The 23648-nt window shown below is 37.7% G+C and overlaps 2 protein-coding genes across 2 annotated transcripts; both read right to left on the bottom strand.

The window, feature by feature from the left end:
• Nucleotides 1-5720: 5720 nt before the first annotated feature.
• On the bottom strand, nt 5721-6656 carry LOC119803486 (olfactory receptor 6C2-like). The gene has a single exon (XM_038314838.1). It carries the CDS (start codon nt 6654-6656, stop codon nt 5721-5723), a length of 936 nt encoding a protein of 311 aa, XP_038170766.1.
• Nucleotides 6657-18900: 12244 nt separating this feature from the next.
• LOC119803470 (olfactory receptor 6C2-like) lies at nt 18901-19836 on the bottom strand. The gene has a single exon (XM_038314817.1). It carries the CDS (start codon nt 19834-19836, stop codon nt 18901-18903), a length of 936 nt encoding a protein of 311 aa, XP_038170745.1.
• Nucleotides 19837-23648: the final 3812 nt, after the last annotated feature.

The raw sequence follows: 23648 nt of genomic DNA, 5'->3' as shown, positions 1-23648 counted from the left end.
GGTCCCAGCTGTATTCTGCACTGCCCCAAAGTCCAGTGGATCTTGCCAAGTAAGAGACTGTCTCCACAGGTTTTGCCTTGCAGAGACCTGTTGGACAAGAACTCACATACTGATCTGAAACTAAGCCTCACAGCTCCCAACAGCAATAGCCTGTGTAGTTTTGCAGATCTTGAGGCTCACCCTGCCCACAGATCATGAGTAGATACCCGATGCCTTCTAATTCAATCTTCATTTAACAACCAATATCTTCTGGGAGTGACATTGTCCACCCATGGAGCATAATTCCATTTTTCTCATATTTATAGATGTATTTCAAAATTTGCAGTTCAACTTTAGTCAAACTAAGCAGATCACAGGAGGCTGTATTTTGAAATGTTACATTAAAATTATATTAGATGATGTATTTTGTTTTAGTAATAAACTGATTTTGTACAAATTAAAAGGTAGAAATTATTCTTTCTATATCTGTGTTTATTTCAAATATAGGCTATATTGGACTGTGTTTAAGGAAATATACTTCTTCATAGGTAATCTAAATTTCATTTGACATTTGCTAGCTACATGAATTAATATATTATACACTCTCTGAACCATAATCCTTCTTTTGTAAATAATAATAAAAGGCCATTTGAGGTTAAAGGTAAAAGTTCACAGTGATTCAAATAAATGTTACCTTTTAAAATGACATCTACTGTAAATATCCTTTTCCAAGAAAAGAATTAATTTCATCTGAAAGAAAATATGCTGTGAGATAATGATTTTACACACTGTAAAGATTTGTCATAAACAAACATTCTGGGTTAACTTAAGTTGTAAGAGCTAGTTACTAATCAGCCTGAGCTAATAGACCAAACAGTTCCAAAATACCACTGAGTTCATTTTGTTTTTGTCATCTATTGCAGGGTATGGGCCCTGTCCCTAAATGTGGTTTGTATCCCTGATGAGAGTCCATTTGAGAAAACTAATTTTTCCTTTGTGAACAGTTGCCAATGGGTGATAGCTTCTTTGTTAAGGATGGGAAATTTATGTCACTTGCCCATCTCAATGCTGACACCCACTCCTTGCCCCTGAATCTGGCATAGCTGTGTGCAGGCTCTGTGCATGGTTCTACAGTGTGTGTGAGTTGATATGTATGTCAGCCTGTTGTGTCTGGAAGTCATCATTTCCCTTGTGTCTTCCATCCTCATTGTTCTTGTAATCTTTCTGTCCCCTCTTTTTCAGGGTTCCCTAAACCCTCAAGGAAGTGGTTTGATGGAGACATCTTGTTTAGGACTGAGTGATCCAAAGTATCTTACTCCCTGCACATTGTTCAGTTTTGGGTCTGTAAGCAGAGACTGCTCATTTGTTCCTGGCCACACAGACCCAAATAATCACAGAGAAATTATATTAATTACAACACTGCTTGGCCTATTAGCTCATGCTTCTTATTAGTTCACTCTTTCATCTTTTTTTTTTTTTTTGCTTTTCAAGACAGGGTTTCCCTGTAGTTTCTAGAGCCTGTCCTGGAACTAGCTTTTGCAGACCAGGCTGGCCTTGAACTCAGAGATCCGCCTGCCTCTACCTCCTGAGTGCTGGGATTAAAAGCATGCACCACCACCGCCCAGCTCACTCTTTCATCTTAAATTAAGCCTTTTCTATTAATCTGTGTATCACCATGTGTTCTACCAGTAAGGTTCTGGTGGGTGTCTTTCTCCTTCAGCAGCTACATGGCTCTCACTGACTCTGCCCTCTCTCTCTCTCTCTCTCTCTCTCCCTCTCTCTCTCTCTCTCTATATATATATATGTATATATACCTTCTAGCCTTGTTATATTCTGCCATGTTATAGGCTGAAGCAGCTTTATTCATTAACCAATAAAGCAACAGATATATAGAAGGACATCCCATATCATGGATTTCTGTAGTTGTTTCCTTCTACTGCAGAAGGAAGCTTCTTTGATGACAGATGAGCAAGACACTTTTCTATGGTGTAGTAAAATGTTATGAGTCATTATACTGGTACAACAATTAAGCAGAATAATAATATTTGGCTTTTCCTATGATTATGGCCCATCTATTCTCAGGTTTATGGCCACTTTGACAGGATCAAGCATGGGTTCCATTTTGTGAAGTGCATCTTAAACCAGATTAGATAGTTGGCCCTGTTATAGGGGCCCAAACACTGGTAGCTAGACAGGTATAGGCCCTGATGAATAATCTATTGCTATTACTGTTTTAAGTTGGCCTAGTATGACAATGACTCCCAGTGAATTATTACTTTACTCAAAAATGAATAAAAAATCAACTATCATCAGAACAGCCTCATTAGTTGGTGACAGTAAACGGACACACAGTTGGTCAACAAGCAAGGGACAAGAGACTTCAGAATGTTAAGCTATAAATTGGTATCTGTGTCACAGCCTGTGTGAGCCTGTGTAAAGAAGCTGTGGACTCAGTGTCAACTCTGGATGGGACAGTGTAGGACAAGGCTGCTCTTTCATTTCTCAGCTGCCCAAGCCTGAAATACTCATACAGGAACTGTATTATTAAAACCTTGCTTGGCCTTTTAGATTATGCATATTTGTAGCTAGCTCTTATATCTTAAATTAACCCATCTCTATTAATTTGTGCATCACCTACAGAAAACTTCCAGTGGGCTCTGGTAACAGCATGCACAAGATTTGTTCAAGGAGTCAGAGAAATTCCAACGTGGAGATGGGAGGCAGACAAGATTTTAACTCCTGTCTGAGTGGCTTTTACAATTCATGAATGCTAGGAGAGGGAGAGTTCATTTTCTTTAAAGAGTATGGCCCCTGGGAGTTGACCAATACTCCAGGGGAAAGACACATATCCATGAGTGTATGGGTAGCACAAACTGTAGTTGATGGTTTTAAAAAAGAACACACAAAATTGGGTGTATTGGGTAGAGAGCATAAATTATGGAGGAGTTGGGTAAGGATTATTGTAATAAAATATGATACAAAAATCCTGAAAGAACTAGTAAAATGAGGACAAATACAATAGTGTATTTTATAAATTTTTCTTGTAGCTTTTACCACTTTTCAAGAAACTTCTCTTTGAAACATGTGGAGACCATTATAGAATCCCACACCTGATCAAAATGAAGAGATCAAGCTACTGTGAGGTGCCCGGCAATGGTGGATACATTTATAATGCAACTCCTGCTCCCAAGGCTCAGGAAGCAATGAGAAATAGGGGAAGAAGGATTGTAAGGGCAGGAAGCCAACTGTGAGAAGGTGTCTCTTATAATGACAGGAGATCTGCAGTCATGATAACTCAACAGTTTGGTTTTCTAAACAAGGCCTGGACATGGAAGAATTAGAGGAAGGGATCATGGGATGGGTTAGCAGGAGGAAAGGGAAACTGCAGGAATGATGTAACTGTATTATTATTAAAATGAGAAGACCTCTTTATTATTTTATATGTATGGGTATTTTGCCTGAGTGTTATGTCTGTGCACCATGTTTGTGACTTGTTCCTGAAGCCAGAACAGGTTCAGAGATCACGGGCCTGGAGTTACAGATGGCTGTGAGCTGTCAGGCTGGTGCTGAGAATCAAACCTGGGTCTTCTGGAAGAGTAGCTGCTATTAAGTGCTGAGCCATCTCTCCAGCCCCCACAATTTACTTTTAAACCCATTTTAAAAAAAGTTTTCACTAATGAGTCAATATTTCTATTGTGTATCCATAGTTTTCTGAAACTATACTTTAGGATATCTTTATGCTAGAAGTATTTTAGTAAGGTGTCGAATACAGTATTAAACACAGATGAAACATCATTTATACTTATTATTGCAAATCATAAAAGAAAGTAATAGAATTAAATAACAATCATTGCTACTGTAGTACAAAGATGAACATTTAAACCAAGGTTTAATTACTATCTGTAATATAAAATCTGTTGTTTTAAACCCATTCTTTTTTCTTAGTCTATTATTTAGAGTAAACAATAAAGTGCCAGGGGCCCCTCCATACACACAGGTTATGCAGGGGTCAATCAAAAGGTGGAAAAATTTGAACAAAAATTTGTGTATATAGCAAACATGCTCCACCCGTGGTAATTCCCTAAACACTGTAAGTATTTACATAGAATTTATCCTATATACAACACTTTCAGTAATTGAGATGATTTAAAGTATATAGGAGAATGTACATTTTTTTTTTTTTTTTCTCATGGTTTATTTTTTTTTTATATTTAAAAATTTCCATCTCCTTCCCTCCTCCTCCCCCCTCCCTCCCCTCCTTCTCCCCTTTCTCTCCCCTCCTTCTCCCCCTTCCCTCCCCTCCCCTCCACCCATACCTCCCCTCCCTCCCTCTCAAGGCCAAGGAGCCATCAGGGTTCCCCACTCTATGCTAAGACCAAGGTCCTCCCAACTCCCCCCAGGTCCAGGAAGGTGATCGACCAAGCTGAGAAGGCTCCCACAGAGCTCGTCCATGAAGAAGAATCAGAGCCCAGAGCCATTTTCCTTTGCTTCTCAGTCAGCCCCCGCTGTTGGCCACACTCAGAGAGACGGGTTTGGTCGCATGATCCATCAGTCCCATTCCAACTGGAGTTGGTGATCTCCCATTAGTTCTGTCCCACCGTCTCCATGAGTGAACGCACCCCTCTCGTTCCTGACTTTCTCCCTCATGTTCTCGCTCCTTCTGCTCCTCATCGGGACCTTGGGAGCTCAGTCCAGTGCTCCAATGTGGGGCTCAGTCACCTTCCCCATCTGTCGCCAGCTGGAGGTTCCCTCACGGTCCTGACTTTCTTTCTCATGTGGATATGAGAGCAGTGAAGCATATATCTGAATTTAAGGAGCTACCTGAGGGTTGTCAAGAGACTTGACCCTAGAGGGGTTCCCAGGTTTCCAGGGAGACGCCCCCAGTTAGTTCCTTGGGCAGCTGAGGAGAGGGAGCCTGAAAAGGCCAGTTCCTATAGCCATACTGATGAATTTCTTGCATATCACCATAGAACCTCCACCTGACGATAGATGAAGAAAATGACAGAGCCCCACCTTGGAGCACCGGACTGAGCTCCCAAGGTCCTGATGAGGAGCAGAAGGAGAGAGAATGTACATTTTATATTGAAATACTGAGCCATTTAATGCATACATTTTAGCAGCCTCATGGGGGTTCCTGAACCAATTCCCTGAGGATACTCGGAGTAGATAGAACATGGTGCCTGGAGCCAAGGTCCTCATGAAAGCTGGACTTAGACAATATACAAAATTATTCATTGAGATTGCTTCAACATTTATTTTTTTTAATTTTTTTTTGGTGTAAAGGCATATTTTTATTTCCTGGAAGTACTTTATAAATAAGTACTTTATAAATAAGTATGTGGGGGGCTGGCACTGGGACCAGGACTTACTCTGGGCGCGTAAACTGGCTTTTTGGAGCCCATTCCCTATGGTCAGATACCTTGCTCAGCCTTGATACAGTGGGGAGGGGCTTGGTTCTACTTCAACTTGGAATGTCAGACTGTGTTGACTCCTCAAGGGAGGCCTTACCCCTCTGAGGTAGTGGAAAGGGGGTGAGACAGGGGAAGTAAGGGGGCAGGAGAAGGGGAGGGAGGGAGAACTACGGTTGTTATGTAAAATTAAAACATTTATTTTGAATAAAAGAAAAAAATAAATGCAGTAAATTTTCTCAGTGAGAAAGTTAAGATAAAATTTTTAAAGATATTTTATAGATGGCATATATTTTTTAATGAAAAGTTGACTCTTTACAGTAGCAGATTTCTCTACTTCTTGAAGAACAGTGTGACCCTTTTAACTGAGTCATGGAAGGCCTGTTTGACTTGCTTGTTCCTCAAGGTGTAAATGAAGGGGTTCAGCATGGGAGCAATGGACGTGGTCAGCACTATCACACCCTTGTTGATAGCCACTGAGTCCTTTGCTGAAGGTTTGACGTAGATGAAGATGCAGCTGCCATAAGTGATGGACACCACAATCATGTGGGAAGAGCAGGTAGAAAAGGCCTTTTTCCTCTGCTGGGCAGAAGGGAATCTGATAATGGTCCTGATTATGTATGCATAGGAAAGAACCACACACACAAGGGTCATGATAAATGTCAGCACCGCACAAACTATCACTATCTGCTCTATGAGCCATGTGTCTGTGCATGAGATCTTCAGGAGAGGGTATGCATCGCAGACAAAGTGGTCAATAACATTAGAGTCACAGAATTCCAGATTGAGACCCAGGCTAAGTGGTGGCAGGATCACCAAGAAGCCAGCTGCCCAGCAACAGAAGATAAGTCTTTTACAGATCTTGCTGTTCATGATGGTGATATAATGCAAGGGTTTGCAGATGGCTACATATCTGTCATAGGACATAACGGCCAGCAGAAAAAATTCTGTCACACCAAAAAGATCAGTAAAAAATAATTGAGAGACACAGTTATTATACGTAATTGTCCTGTCACCTGTTGAGATATTGTATAAGTACCTGGGAATGCAAGCAGTTGTAAATGAGATTTCTAAGAAGGCAAAATTTTGTAGGAAAAAGTACATGGCAGTTTTTAGGTGTGAATCTATAAAGATGAGAAAGATGATCGTGAGATTTCCAGTTATACTCAGCAGGTAGGTGAGAAACAGACAGATGAAGATCAGAGTTTTCAGCTTTGGGTCATCAGTCAGTCCCAGGAGGATGAATGTTGTTACTGTGCAGTTTGTCATAATTGAATTGTTACCTTTAGCTAGTCTGCATTGAAAATTCAGAGTTATCTGTTCAGGAGTAGCAATTAAAGGAAAAATATTATGAAACCCCACTCATGCATTCACTCATTCTGTTTGCAGACATAAACACGCCGGTTGCTTACGTGCTACAAATAGGTACTTTGGTCTCTTCAGGGTAGAGATAGAAAATCAAATTGCCTTATCTACACCACATTTCAAAATGTTATGTGTGCTTTCTTCTTTATGCATCTCATTCTTAATTTATCACTTTTTAAGTTGTCCTTTGAGTTTGTGAGTTTCCAAGCAGTTTGTGTTGGATGCTAATGCTTTAGGGGACTTAGTTCCTCCTTAGAGGCTGAATCCTGAAGTCAAATCTCATCCTCTCTTTGGCCTGTTCATGTATTTCTTGAGGTTTTGTTATTTATAAAAATCACACATAGCTTCAAGTATGTTCTTATAGCCTTTTATTTGCTGTCTAACATGCTGGAGGCTAGTATTATAATCACCAACTTTCATGTTTTCTTTAAACGATCCCGTCCTTAGTTATTACCCCATTTCTTTTTTTTAATTTTTCAGTTCAAAATTATGTTGTTATCTTATCCTGGAATAAAAGAAAGAAAATATTTTGAGGGCAGGCTTATTGTATTATATGATCAGTTATATAGTGATTTGATTAGATCACCACTATTATTTTTTAATTTTTAAATGCACTGAAAATATCACTATCTAAACTATTAAGTAAAAGTGCCACATTTAACTGTTAAGCCTGTCTTCAAAGATATCTCAGCTTCACTGTCATGTTATCATGGAAATAATAATAATATTCATCCATATTTTAGGCTGAAACACTAAATATGAGGTGCTTGTGAGAAGCAGACACATTTGCACTACTTCAGCATCCTGATCCATGATGCTTTTTTTTGTTAACTTGTTCAGCTTTCAATATACCAAAGTCACATTTTGTCTGTTACTTACATTGTAAAATCTTTAGTAAAATTAATCAAACACTATAAATTTTTGTTTGGATTTATGGACTTTGAGTAGAGTGAGTATTTTAACCACACAACATTCATAGTATTCTTTTGTAGCTTACCTTTGTGGCTTCATGTATGTTTTATCTGTCACCTTCCTTCTTTGTGATTTTGAGACATTTGTTTTTCTTGCTGATGTCTTTGTGTAGCCCATTGTGCTTTATCATTTGTTAACATAACTCTCTATTTTCTTGAACTTTAAATCTCCAATAATTATTACTCCTCATATCAATCATACAGCAGAGTATACCTGGAACACAAATCCAAAATGTAATATTTGATGTCCATACCCATACCTGTATTGTATTTTACTTTGTATCTTTAAGTCAAATTAGTATGTTATGTCACTAAGCTTTTACAATATGTTACATACTGAACTTTTACAATAGGTTACATACTCAGTAAACATTTACATTAGGTCACATACTCACTAAACCTTTTCAATAAGTTACATATTTACTGAACCTTTACGAAAGGTTACATGCTCAGTAAACCTTTTCATTAGGTTACAAACTTACTAAACCTTTACAATAAGTTACATACTTACATACTCAATGAAACTTTATAATAGGTTACATACTTACTAAACCTGTACAATAGGTTACATACTTAGCTAACTTTCATTTCCTGTGATCCAGCCTCCAGTAACACAGGGCTCAAAGAGAATCCATACTATGTGAGGGGGTAAGGAGAAAGACTCTCTCTGTCTCTGTCTGTCTCTCTGTCTCTCTGTCTGTCTCTCTGTCTCTGTCTCTGTCTCTCTCTCTCTGTCTCTCTATTTTCCTTCTATATTCTTCTGTATTCTCTATTCTTGTTTTCCTGGTGGTTTCCTTCTATCATTCTGGATGTTTTACTTCTAACTCTATTTTTATTCTTGATGTTTTCCATCTAATTTTATCTTTATGCTTTCTTATTCTCTCATTCCTGATGTTTTCCTACTAACTCTTTGTTTTTGTCCTTACAATTTAAATACCCCCGCAAAAATTTCCATAATATAAAGACTACAACATGGTTACATTCTGTTTTTCAAGTGACTGATGACAACGAAAACATGTGAAACACAGCACATCATCCTTCCATGACTGAACATTTTACATATTACACAGGAAAAATTCTCCCCAAGAAACCACATGTATTCATTCCCAAACAACTTGTCATAGAGTAACAGAGCAAGAGCAGGCAAGCTATTTTTCTCTGTCAGGTCTTTTACTCACAGTTTATATTCGCAGTTTCAAAGAAAGAACCAACCGCTTTATTGATTATCTTGAAAGGCAATCTTATAAAGAATCTTAAAAGAATCACAAAGATACACGTTTACACATGGAAAACAACCACTCAGCTCTACCTTAAGTCTTTAGGGCGCATACCAACTTATCAATAATTTTTTAAACCAGGAGTTTGAGGGCAGAAATGGGAATAAGGAATTAATCATCACTGTTGGTCATCAACCAATCCTAGCAAGAAAGGCATATCCTCTAATAAGGGTTGGGCTGTGGCCTCAGTTCTCATTGTTGCTTAAAATAACCTTATTAATGGCTATACCTATCCAATATCAAACACTCTGAAATGGCATTTAAATTGGGACTACATTAGAGTTCCCATTCTTAATTTTAATATAGTCTGTTAAGACTTTAACTAGAGAGACATGGGATCCGAATCTCAAAACAGAACCAGTAGTTGAAAGGACAGAATTCATCCTATTCAAACTTCTGGCAATTGTTCATAGTCTCATTCTCTCTTAGTTATTTAACGACAAGGTTTCTTCTAAATGTAATTTGAAAATGATTATTTGTGGTGATCACTGACTAAATCTATTCATATCTACAAAAATAGTAGTCTGGGAATACATAGGGGTTTAAATTTTCTGTTTTTAATCAATTGCTTCAAGTTTCTAATTAAGAATGCACTGCCATCATAAGAAAGTAATTTTCTTACTTCTATTCCTGAAAAGTAGTTTCAAAGGAATGTCTGGAAGTTTGAGAAAGAGCTGATGTTCTGAACCCTTTTGCTCAGAGAGAGGATTTTCTAATATCAAGCTTGATACTTATTAATGTACTATATCTACAGTAAATAAAAAAAGAGTCCTCAGTGGCTCAGATTCAGAAATAATGAATTATCTATGGGAGCAGGGCCTATGGAGATTCGATGAAACATCAAAATCACTTAAAAGAAACTGCAAGGAAAATATAGAATCTAATTAAAAGAAAACCAAGCCCAGTTTCTTATAATTAATTAATTTTTGTTACACCAGGTGAAAAATAATTTGGTCTCATTTTCTGTATTATCAATTTGTTATGCAGTGAATAAATTGATTTAAAATATCACTATTTTTACTCAATGAAAAAATATTTTAATTTTATTTTTGAAAGTTAATTAATTAATTAATAAATATCAGTCTGTATATGTGTACATGATGCATGTGCCACAGTAATGTGTGGATTCTGAGGACGTTTGTGGAGCTGCTTCTCTCCTTCCACTATTACTTGGATTCAGGGGATCAAATTCAGGTTTCCAGGCCCATATAAGTATTTGTTCCATGAAGAATCTTCATGGTCTTGCGTATTATTTTTGCAAGTCAAAGTATGGGGCTGAAGAGATGGCTCAGCGCCAAGAGTAACATGCTTGCCGTGAAAATATGAGGACCTGAATTCTAATTCTCAGAACCCATTTGATGCTGGTTACAGTAGTGTGACCCTCTAATCACACTTCTCCTATGGAAGCTGGGAAGTGAAGGCAGGAGAAACAACAGATGCTTTTAGGCCTGAGTTCCTGGTGATGAATAAAGGGGTGACATTATTACAAATAATGTTGAATGTGCTGTGGGACAATGCTCTTGTAGATGGCAAAGGTTTGTTGCTTGTATTGGTTTAATAAAATACTGATAGGCCAGTAGCCAGGCAAGAAGTTTAGGCAGAGCAACCAGACTAGGAGAATTTGGGGAAGAGGAAAGACACAGAAACAATCGCCAGCCAGACACAGGGGAAGCAAGATAAGAATGCTTCACTGAACAAAGGTACCAAGCCACATGGCTAAACATAGACAAGAATTCTGGGTTAATTTAAGTTCTAAGAGCTAGTTAATAAATAAGCCTGAGCTAATAGGACAAACAGTTTATAATTAATATTAGCCTCTTTTTATTTCTTTGGTATTAAAAGGCTGCAGGACCAGGTGGGACATCTACAAGAATGCTAAGAGCAACACTAGAGATTGTCGTCTGATCTCCACAAGTGTGTCACGACATGTGCTGTATGAGCTGCACAGTCAAAATGAATATTAAACATTTGCAGTTTTAAATACTGTAAGTATTTTAAAAGAACTCAGAAATATAAATTTCTTTTTATGGAGTAACATATCTAATACTTAAAGTCATACAGCATTTTATTATCTAAGAATCTCTATGGTTCCAAATCCATTGAGTGTCTACAAAATTTAAAACTTGTTCTTTTTTATTTATTTTTTTTATTTTTTATTTTTTTGGTTTTTCGAGACAGGGTTTCTCTGCAGCTTTAGAGCCTGTCCTGGAGCTAGCTCTTGTAGACCAGGCTTATTTTACATACCAATCCCAGTTCCATCTTCCTCCCATCCTCGTGCTCCAGCCTTCTACTCCCCACCCATCCCCATTCACTTCTTAGAGAAGGTGAGATCTCCCATGGGGAGTTGATAAAGTCTGTCACAGCACTTGAGGAAGGACCATGGCCCTTCCCCCTCTATCTAGGCTGGGCAAGTTATCCCTCCAAGAGAGGAAAAGAAAGTGATACCTTGACAAGGGGGGGGCATTATTGGGTTATTGAGAAACAGGCACTAGGGAAATCCCCATTAATCCTCAAGGATGACCCCCAGCTAAGAAAGTTGCTTTTGCTCCAATAAGCATTAATGTACCAAGTTGTCTTTGTGGTTTGCTTAGATCCTTCAAGTCTGTTGGTAGGTTCCTATAGTAGACAGATTGCATGGTAGTTCTGTTGCTTGAGGAACCTTCGTATTACTTTCATTTCCAGTGGTAGTGACTAAGAGATTCCCCTGTCCTATTCCTGTGTCTATGTTTGGATTAGTTGTATTTTGGATTAACAATTATGACTAGGATGAGGTAGAATCTCAGTGTGGTTCATATTAGTTTTCCCCAGATACCCATAGTGGTATAATGGCTAGAATTTGCATTTCTTCAATTGCTGCTGGTGATATTGAACATTTAAAACATATGTGTATTGATCACTTATATTTTTTTCTGATGAGAAATTGCAGTGTAATTAATTTGTCTTTTTATTGATTGGGTGATATATCTGGTGCATCTTGAGTTCTGTAGATATTTGAGACATTAGTTAGATCTGTAGCTGTCTAAGATTTCCTCACATTCTGATGGTGATATTTTTAATTTCATAGTTTTTCCTTTTTATGAAGAAACTTTGAAATTTCATGTAATCCCATTTTCTACTCTTAGAAGTTTTTCCAGAAGTACTGGAATAATTTTTCAAAGTCTTTAAAAAATCTTTACCTATGTTTTCAATAAAATTTTCTGTAACTATTTCAAAACTTCAGGTCTTACATTAAAGTCAACATATTTGAATTAGTTTCTGTACAGGGTGAGGGATATAGTACCAGTTTCATTTGTCTATGCTCCATTTCTATAGCATAGTTTGTTGGAGAGATAACTTTCTTTTTCAGTGTATACTTCTGGTACCTTTGTTGGAAATCAGGTAGCTTCTGTTGAATGTATTTATATCTGTGTTCTATATTCCATTCCATTGATTTATATGTCTTTCCTTAGTCTTTTTTTGTGCCAGTGACATGCTCTTTGGTTCTGTTGGCTCTCAGTACAATTAGAAATCAGGTATTCTGATACTGGATAAATGTCCTTTTGTTTTAGAATACTTTTGTTGTTTGGAATCTTTTGTTCTTCCATATGAACTTTAGTGTTTTAAAAATTTATATGAAGAATGGCATTGAATTTTTAATAGGAATACATTAAATCTGTATATTGTTTTCAATCACATACCCATTTCCACATTATTTCTCCCTACCCATGAAGATGGAAGGTCTTCCCATTGTGTAGTGTTTACCTCAAGTTCTATTTTTTCACTTTCTTGTAGTTTTCTTTGTGAGAAAAACCCATTTTCTTAGCTAGACTTGTAGAAGGTTTACTTCTAGGTCCTCTATTATTTTGACACTGTTACAAATAGGATCATTTTCAGATGTTTGTTGTTGGGAGCCATCCCCGATGGTGAACAGGTCCCAGCAGAGGATGTAAGGAGTTGGTGAGGGAAGGATGAGCCAGGCCATGACGGTTGGGAGAATCTTGCAGCCTGACTGACTAGCAGCCAGAGCGCTTTTTTATTTATACAGAATTTAGTAAGTATGTATACATTCATGTTGCTCCAAAACATAGATCATATAATTTCTGTTTTTGGACATGTTTCACTTCCTTTTGCTCATCTTTTAGTCATTGTTCATAAACTGACCAAACAGAGTTATCATTTCCAATCATTTTTCCTCAAGTTTTGATGTCATTGACAAAGAGAATTTTCATTTTTACTCACTAACCCCACAACACATATTTTAGGACTCTACAAAAATATGGCAAGTTGTTCTCAGGCTAGTTGCTTCATTGGCTACAAGGACATTTGACCAAAACAATCTTGAAGCCATCATGGCCTTGTTGCCTTGTCTCGAGCAATGTATTATTAACTCTTAATAGTCAGAGTGCCCAAGAAATATGCTCAGGCCAAAGCTGCTGCAGTTATTATTTAAATTCTGGCATAATACAATGTTTATATTTTATATCACTATAGATATAAAATATATTAAGCTAGAAAATTTCTAGCACAATGGTTACTCATGTTTTATGAGTTTATTGAAACTTTCCATCCTGTAGGCATTGAGGATCAGTGTGAAATTTTTTGAACAGTTGATAGACTTTAATACTGTGGAATATTATCCTGTGTTTAGTTACAATCTTTGTCTCTAAAAGTATGATTCTAATGGTAAAGTGCATTTGCTTATTATCATTTTCTTCTTCATTTTATTGGGCACTGTCTGTCAATCTTCCTTTTTATTCTTGATACAAATTTATATTATGTTTATATACCTTTTGATTGTATGTATATTCTATTATGGCTATTTCTTTTTGTGTATGCATTTGGGGTGTTGTGCATGTGTAAGAGTATGTGTACATATGTGCGAATGTGCATGCCTGTGTCTATGGATGCCAGAGGACAGTATTGAGTGATAGACAGGAAGAGTGTCTGTCACTCTTGCCTTTTCCTTTGAGGCAGGATCTCTCGCTGAACCTGGAGTTCAGCTAGGCTCCCAACAGACAAGCCACAGTGACTCACTTGCTTCTGTTCCCTTAGTTCCTGGGTCACAGGCATGCATGGGACTGTGCTCAGATTTTCTGTAGCTATTGATGCCAAAACTTTGCTCCTCCCGATTGTATAGCAAGCACTCTTGACCTCCGAGCCATCTCTCCTTGCAGTCTACTGCAACTTCATTGCAATAAAATAGTTCCTTCAGCTGGTGGTAAAGAAGAGTGGGAATATTTTTATAAATGCTAATCTCTCTGCATCAGATCATTGTCTTAAGTTGAAATTGACACTATCCCATCCATTCTGGTTGTTATAAAATTGTATGAGAATTGGTGGTAAATATATATCTTTGTATCAATATAGAAGATGGTGGAAATTTCTGATTTCAGTATTGATTCATTAGCTGGTAGCTAATAATAATTTTTTATGTTTAGAATTTCACGTTTATGTTGAAATATATCTATCCATAGTTTTTCCTTGTAGTTCACTCTCTTCTAACCTCATGACGTTTTCCTCTTTGTTCATTCAAAAGTCAGTTAGTTGAAGATGCTTTCTTTCTTCCATTGTGTACTTTTAGCTCCTTTATCAAAAATCAGGGGTTCATAGGTTTGTGGGTTAAGATCTGAGTCTTCTATTTGATTCCATTGGTCGACTTCTCTATTTTTATGCCAGTACCAAGCTGTTTTCAATACTGTAGTTCTGTAATAGAGTTTGAAGTCAGGGATGGTAATGCCTCCAGAAGTTCCTTTATTGTATAAGATTGTTTTGGCTATCCTGGGTTTCTTGTTCTTCCATATAAAGTTGATTATTGTCATCTCAAGATCTGTGAAGAATTTTGATGGGATCTTTAAGGAGATTGCATTAAATCTATAGATTGCCTTTGGTAGTATTGCCATTTTTAGGGTTGGCAGAGACTTGACTCTAGAGGGGTTCCCAGGTGTCCAGGAAGACACCCCCAGCTAGTTCCTTGGGCAGCTGAGGAGAGGGTACCAGAAATGTCCAGATCCTATTGCCATACTCATGTATATCTTGCATATCACCATAGAACCTTCACCTGGCATTGGATGGAGAAAATGACAGAGCCCCACATAGGAGCACCGGACTGAGCTCCCAAGGTCCTGATGAGGAGCAAAAGGAGGGAGATCATGAGCAAGGAAGTCAGGACCGTGAGGGATGCGTTAATCCATTGAGACGGTGGGACAGATCTAACGGGAGACCACCAAGTCCAGTTGGAATGGGACTGATGGAACAGGGGACCAAATTGGACTCTCTGAATGTGGCTGACAGTGGAGGAGGACTGAGAAACCAAGGACAACGGCAATGAACATGAACTCTACAACATGGACGGGCTCACTGTGAGCCTTGTCAGTTTGGTTGCTCACCTTCCTGGACTTAGGGGGAGTTGGGAGGACCTTGGACTTAACATAGTGAAGGGAATCCTGATGGCTCTTTGTCTTGGAGAGGGAGGGAGTGGGGGTATGGGTGGAAGCGAGGGGAGGGAAGGGGCAGGAGGAGGGGAGGAGATGGAAATTTTTAATAAAAAATGAGATAAAAAGTCAATTAGTGCTGCCAAAATGTTCATGGATGTGAGGCCACCTTCTGGAACATGGGGGAACCTACCAGTGGCCCCAGCTTCAAAAGTAATGAATCTCTCTTTTCCACAAACTGTACACTGCCAATAGCTCCCCGGTAAGGGGTGGGGTCTGAAGATCATCTGCCATCTCTGTGTTGGGATTTTGGTTGGATTGCTCTTGTACAGGTTTTGTGCAGGTAAGCACAGCTGCTGTGACATCATGAGTGCTATAGCTGTATCATTTCCAAGAGAAATGGTACCTCCTGAAACCGAGAAGCTTCTGTAAAGCAAAGGACACAGTCAACAGACAAAACAGCTGCCTACAGATTGGGAAAAGATAGACCTAAATAGAGAACTCTCAATAGATGAATCTCAAATGGCTGAAAGACACTTAAGGAAAGGTTCAACATCCTTAGTCATCAGAGAAATACAAATCAAAACATCTCTGAGATTTAATCTTCACCTGTCAGAATGAACAATATCTATGACATTGATGATAGCTTATGCTGGAGAGGATGTGGGGTAAGGGGAACCCTTCTCCATTGCTAGTGGGAGTAGAAACTTGTACAGCCACTTTGGAAATTAGTATGGCAATTTCATAGACAATAAATAAATAATAAATAAATTTATCAGCACTAAATAGTCCTTCACAGTTGTAATCCCTAGAAACCATAGAAATTACCAACATAGTAAGATATTTCTAAAGAAGCCAGCATTAGTGGAAGTAATAGAACTTACATAATGCCTCCAACCAAGAACTATGTAATCACTTTGAGTAAAATCATGTCTGTTACTGGAAATCTAATGCACTACCCAGTGTTAGTAAGGCCATAGATCCTAGGGGGGACTCTAGGTGATACATGCTATCAGAAGTTTACTAGACCAGCACAATTCCTAACTGCATTTTATATACCTTCCCTAAACTCACTGGTAAGTGTAGCTTTCACCACTTTTTAAGGAAACTTCTTTTTGCAACATGTGGAGACCATTGTAGAAATCCACAGCTGGTCAAGATGCAGAGATCAAGCTACTGTGAGGTCCCCGGCAAGCATGGATTCATTTATAATGCAACTCCTGCTCCCAAGGTTCAAAACACTAAGGAATAGGGGACAAAAGGATTGTCAGTGCAGGAAGTCTACTGTGAGAAGTTGTCTCTTATAATGACAGGAGATCTGCAGTTATGATACCTCAAGAGTTTGGTTGCCTAAACAAGACCTGGACATGGAAGAATTAAAGGAAGGAATCATGGGATGGGTTAGCAGGAGGAAAGGGAAACGGGGGCATGACGTAACTGTATTATAAATACAAATGAAAGAATTTTTATTATTTTATATGTATGGGTATTTTGTCTGAGTGTATGTCTGCATCAAGTTTGTGACTTGTTCCTGAAGCCAGAAGAGGTCAGAGATCATGGGCCTGGAGTTACAGATGGCTGTGAGCTGTCAGGCTGGTACTGAAAATCAAACCTGGTTCTTCTGGAAGTGCAGCCATAGCTTTTAACTGCTGAGCCATCTCTCTAGTCCCCACATTTTTAAAAACCCATTTTTAATAAATTTTCACTAATGAATCAATATTTCTATTGGGTGTCTATAGTTTTCTGAAACTATACTTTAGGATATCTTTATGCTAGAAGTATTTTAGTAAGGTGTCAACAGTGTATTAAACACTAGATGAAACATCATTTATACTTATTATTACAAATCATAAAAGTAATAGAATTATATAACAACCATTGCTATTGTAGTGGAAAGATGAAACTATTAAAAACATTTTAACCAAGATTTAAATATTATCTGTAATATAAAATCTGTTGTTCTAAATCCATTCTTGCCGGGCGGTGGTGGCGCACGCCTTTAATCCCAGCACTCGGGAGGCAGAGGCAGGCGGATCTCTGTGAGTTCGAGACCAGCCTGGTCTACAAGAGCTAGTTCCAGGACAGGCTCCAAAGCCACAGAGAAACCCTGTCTCGAAAAACCAAAAAAAAAAACAACAAATAAATCCATTCTTTTTTCTTAGTCTATTATTTAGAGTAAACAATAAAATACCAGAGGACCCTCCATACACACAGGTTATGCCGGAGTCAATCAAATGGTGAAAAAATTTGAACAAAAATTTGTATATATAGCAAACATGCTCCACCTGTGGTGTTAATTCCCTAAACACTATAACTATTTACATAGAATTTAGCTCACGTTCAAGACTTTCAGTAATTGAGATGATTTAAAGTATACAGGAGGATGTACATTTTATATGGAAATACTGAGGCGGTTAATGTAAGGCTCTAGTGCATACATTTCAGCAGCCTCATGGGGGTTCCTGAACCAATTCCCTGAGGATATTTGGAGTAGATAGAACATGGTGCCTGGAGCCAAGGTCCTCATGGATTCTGGACTTAGACAATATTCAAAATTATTCATTGAGATTGCTTTGACATTTGTTTGTTTTAACATTTTTTTTGTGTGAAGGCATATTTTATTTCCTGGAAGTGTTTCATACATAATTAAGAAATTTAAAGCAATTATGGGGTTAGTGAGAAACCTGGTACTAGGCAAATTCCCTGAAATCTACAAGAATGATCCCAGCTAATACTCCTAGCAATAGTGGAGAGGGTGCCTGAACTGGCCTTCTTTATAATTAGATTAGTAAATGCCCTAACTGTCATCATAGAGCCTATATAAAGTAATTGATGGAACAGATGAAGTGACCCACAGACAATGCTGGACTGAGCTTCTGGAGTTTCGTTGAAGAGAGGGACGAGGGATCATATGAGCAAGGGGTAGAGGTCAAGATCATCATGGGAAAAACTACAGAGACAGATGACCTGAGCTAGTGGGAACTAACAGACTCTGGAATGACAACTGGGGACCTTGTACCATTGGACCAAACTCGGTCTTCTGAATATGGAGGACAGATATGTGGCTTTATCTGTTGGCTGGTTGTATGTGGGGGGCTGGCACTGGGACCAGGACTTATTCTGGGTGCGTAAACTAGCTTTTTGGAACCTGTTCCCTATGGTCGGATACCTTGCTTGCCTTGATACAGTGGGGAGGGGCTTGGTACTGCTTCAACTTGGCATGTCAGACTTTGTTGACTCCTCAAGGGAGGCCTTACCCCTCTGAGGTAGTGGAAAGGGGGTGAGACAGGGGAAGTAAGGGGGCAGGAGAAGGGGAGGGAGGGAGAACTGCGGTTGTTATATAAAATAAAAACATTTATTTTGAATAAAAGAAAAAATAAATGCAGTAAATTTTCTCAGTGAGAAAGTTAAGATAAAAATTTTAAAGATATATTTTATAGATGGCATATATTTTTAATGAAAAGTTGACTCTTTACAGTAGCAGATTTCTCTACTTCTTGAAGAACAGTGTGACCCTTTTAACTGAGTCATGGAAGGCCTGTTTGACTTGCTTGTTCCTCAAGGTGTAAATGAAGGGGTTCAGCATGGGAGCAATGGACGTGGTCAGCACTATCACACCCTTGTTGATAGCCACTGAGTCCTTTGCTGAAGGTTTGACGTAGATGAAGATGCAGCTGCCATAAGTGATGGACACCACAATCATGTGGGAAGAGCAGGTAGAAAAGGCCTTTTTCCTCTGCTGGGCAGAAGGGAATCTGATAATGGTCCTGATTATGTATGCATAGGAAAGAACCACACACACAAGGGTCATGATAAATGTCAGCACCGCACAAACTATCACTATCTGCTCTATGAGCCATGTGTCTGTGCATGAGATCTTCAGGAGAGGGTATGCATCGCAGACAAAGTGGTCAATAACATTAGAGTCACAGAATTCCAGATTGAGACCCAGGCTAAGTGGTGGCAGGATCACCAAGAAGCCAGCTGCCCAGCAACAGAAGATAAGTCTTTTACAGATCTTGCTGTTCATGATGGTGATATAATGCAAGGGTTTGCAGATGGCTACATATCTGTCATAGGACATAACGGCCAGCAGAAAAAATTCTGTCACACCAAAAAGATCAGTAAAAAATAATTGAGAGGCACAGTTGTTATACGTAATTGTCCTGTCACCTGTTGAGATATTGTATAAGTACCTGGGAATGCAAGCAGTTGTAAATGAGATTTCTAAGAAGGCGAAATTTTGCAGGAAAAAGTACATGGCAGTTTTTAGGTGTGAATCTATAAAGATGAGAAAGATGATTATGAGATTTCCAGTTATACTCAGCAGGTAGGTGAGAAACAGACAGATGAAGATCAGAGTTTTCAGCTTTGGGTCATCAGTCAGTCCCAGGAGGATGAATGTTATTACTGTGCAGTTTCTCATAATTGAATTTTTATTCGATCCAGTCTGCATTGAAAATTCAGAGTTATCTGTTCAGGAGTAGCAATTAAAGGAAAAATATTATGAAACCCCACTCATGCATTCACTCATTCTGTTTTCAGACATAAACATGCCGGTTGCTTAGGTGCTTCAAATAGATACTTTGGTCTCTTCAGGGTAGAGATAGAAAATCAAATTGCCTTATCTACACCACATTTCAAAATGTTATGTGTGCTTTCTTCTTTATGCATCTCATTCTTAATTTATCACTTTTTAAGTTGTTCATTGAGTTTATGAGTTTCCAAGCAGTTTGTGTTGGATTCTAATGCTTCAGGGGACTTAGTTCCTCCTTAGAGGCTGAATCCTGAAGTCAAATCTCATCCTCTCTTTGGCCTGTTCATGTATTTCTTGAGGTTTTGTTATTTATAAAAATCACACATAGCTTCAAGTATGTTCTTATAGCCTTTTATTTGCTGTCTAACATGCTGGAGACCATGAAAATCATGGTCTTTCATGTTTTCTTTAAACAATCCCTTCTTTAGTTATTACCCCATCTCTTCCTCTTAATTTTTCAGTTTAATATTACATTATTATCCTATCATGGAATAAAAGAAAGGAAATATTTTGAGGGCAGGCTTATTGTATTATATGATAAGTTATATATAAAATATATTTGCATACATCACCACTATTACTATTAAATTTTGGCATGCACTGAAAACATCACTATCTATACTATTAAGTAAAAGTGCCACATTTAACTGTTAAGCCTGTCTTCAAAGATATCTCAGCGTCACTGTCATTTAGTTTATTATGGAAATAAGAATATTATTCATCCATATTTTAGGCTGAAACACTAAATATGAGGTGCTTGTGAGAAGCAGACACATTTGCACTACTTCAGCATCCTGATCCATGATGCTTTTTTTGTTAACTTGTTCAGCTTTCAATATACCAAAGTCACATTTTGTCCGTTACTTATGTCCAACAATTTTTACAAAGTTAATAAAACACTATAATTTTTTGTTTGGATTTATGGACTTTGAGTAGAGTGAGTATGTTAACCACACAACATTCAGAGCATTCTTTTATAGCTTACCTTTGTGTCCTCATGTATGTTTTACCTGTCACCTTCCTTCTTTGTGATTTTGAGACATTTGTTTTTCTTGGTGATGTCTTTATGTAGCTCATTGTGATTTATTATTTGTTAACATAACTCTGTTTTCTTGAACTTTTAATTTCCAATATTTATTACTCCTCATACCAGTCATACAACAGAATATACCTGGAATACAAGTCCAAAATGTAGTGTTTGATGTCCATACCTGTATTGTATTTTACTTTGTATCTTTAAGTCAAACTAATATGTTATGATCAGTAAGTTTTTGCAATATGTTACCTACTGAACTTTTGCAATAAGTTACATACTCAGTAAACATTTACATTAGGTCACATACTCACTAAACCTTTTCAATAAGTTACATACTTACATACATACTGAACCTTTATAATAGGTTACATACTCACTAAACCTTTACAAATGGGCACACACTTAGCTATATTTTATTGTCTGTGATCCAGCCTCCAGCAGTACAGGGCTCAAAGGGAACCCATCCTTCGTGAGGGGGTAAGGCAAAAGACTCTCTCTGACTCCCCCCCCCCTCTGGTTTCCTTCTATATTCTTCTTTATTCTCTATTCTTGTTTTCCTGGTGGTTTCCTTTTTTCATTCTGGATGTTTTACTTCTAACTCAATCTTTATTCTTGATGTTTTTCATCTAACTTTATCTTTACACTTTCTTATTCTCTCTTTTCTGATATTTTCCTTCTAACTCTTTGTTTTTGTCCTTAAGGTGTAAATATCCCAGCAAAATCTTTTACACAATATCAGAACTACAATGTGGTTACATTCTGCTTTTCAAGTGACTGATTACAGTGAAAACAAGTGAAAAACAGAACGTCATCCTTATCCCTTCCATGATTAAACATTTTACGTGTTACAGGGGAAAAATTCTCCCCAAGAAACCACATGCATTCTTACACAATCAACTTGTCATAGAGTAACAGAGTAAAAGCAAGCAAGCTATTTTTCTCAGTCAGGTCTTTTAATGGCATTTTGCATTTCACAGTTACAAAGGACCAACCACTTTATTGATTATCTTGAAAGGCAATCTTATAAAGAATCTTAAAAGAATCCCAAAGATACACGTTTATACGGGGAAAACAACCACTCAGCTCTACCTTAAGTCTTTAGGGCGCACACCTACTTATCAATAATTTTTAAACCAGGAGTTTGAGGGCAGAAATGGGAATAAGGAATCAATCATCACTGTTGGTCATCAACCAATCCTAGCAAGAAAGGCATATCCTCCAATAAGGGTTGGGCAGTGGCCTCAGTTCTCATTGTTGCTTAAAATAACCTTATTAATGGCTATACCTATCCAATATCAAACACTCTGAAATGGCATTTAAATTGGTACTACATTAGATTCCCATTCTTAATTTTAATACAATCTGTGAAGACTTTACCTAGAGAAACATGGGATCTGAATCTCAAAAAGAAACGTTAGTGGAAAGGACAGAATTCATCCTATTCAGACTTCTGGCAATTGTTCATAGCCTCGTTCTCTCTTAGTTATTTAACGACAAGGTTTCTTCTAAATGTAATTTGAAAATGATTATTTATGGTGATCACTGACTAAATCTATTCATATCTACAAAAATAGTAGTCTGGGAATACATAAGGGATTAAATTTTCTGTTTTTAATCAATTGCATTAACTTTACAATTACGAATGCACTGCCATCATAAGAAAATAATTTTCTTACTTCTTCTATCCCTGAAAAATAGTTTCAAAGGAATGTCTGGAAGTTTGAGAAGAGCTGATGTTCTGAACCCTTTTGCTCAGAGAAAGAGTTTTCTAATATCAAGCTTGATATTTATTAATGTACCATGTCTACAGCAAATAAAAAAGCAAGAGTCCTCAGTGGCTCAGACTCAGAAATAACTAATGAATTATCTGTGGGAGCAGGGCCTTTGGAGATTCAAGGAAGCATCAAAATCATTTAAAATAAACTGCAAGGAAAATGTAGGACCTAATTAAAAGGAAACATAGCCCAGTTTCTTATAATTAATTCTGGTTATTCTGGGTGCAAAATATTTGGTTTCCTTTTCTGTATTATCAATTTGTTATACAGTCAATAAGTTACATAGGTTTAAAATATCACTGTCTTATTCTATGAAAAATGTTTTAATTTTATTTTTAAAAGTTAATTAATTAATAAATATCAATCTGTATATGTGTACATGATGTGTATGCCACTGTGATGTGTGGATTCTGAGGACAAGTTTGTGGATCTGTTTCTCTCCTTCCACTATTACGTGTATTTAGGGGATTAAATTCAGGTTTCCAGGCCTATATAAGTATCTACTCCATGAAGAACTTGATGGTTCCTGTGTATTATTTTTGCAAGTCAAAGTATGGGGCTGAAGAGATGGCTCAGCGCCAAGAGTAACGTGCTTGCCGTGAAAATATGAGGACCTGAATTCTAATTCCCAGAACCCATTTGATGCTGGTTACAGTAGTGTGACCCTCTAATCACACTTCTCCTATGGAAGCTCGGAAATGAAGGCAGGAGAATCCACAGAAGCTTATAGGCCTCACATCCTGGTGATAAACAAAAGGATGACATTATTACAAATAATGTTGAATGTGCTGTGGGACAATGCTCTTGTACATGACAAAGGTTTGTTGCTCAATGTTGTCGAAATGCTGTACTATTTCAAGAAGTAACAATTACTACACTGCTCATGTTTA

Source organism: Arvicola amphibius, chromosome 17 (genome assembly GCF_903992535.2).
Source record: "Arvicola amphibius chromosome 17, mArvAmp1.2, whole genome shotgun sequence".
NCBI lineage: Eukaryota > Metazoa > Chordata > Mammalia > Rodentia > Cricetidae > Arvicola > Arvicola amphibius.
Note: the sequence above shows the minus strand (reverse complement) of the source record. Positions and strands in the feature narration are given on the sequence as shown.

Coding starts and splice junctions, on each gene's coding strand:
- LOC119803470 (XM_038314817.1), bottom strand. CDS start 19,836: ATGAGAAACTGCACAGTAATAACATTCATCCTCCTGGGACTGACTGAT.
- LOC119803486 (XM_038314838.1), bottom strand. CDS start 6,656: ATGACAAACTGCACAGTAACAACATTCATCCTCCTGGGACTGACTGAT.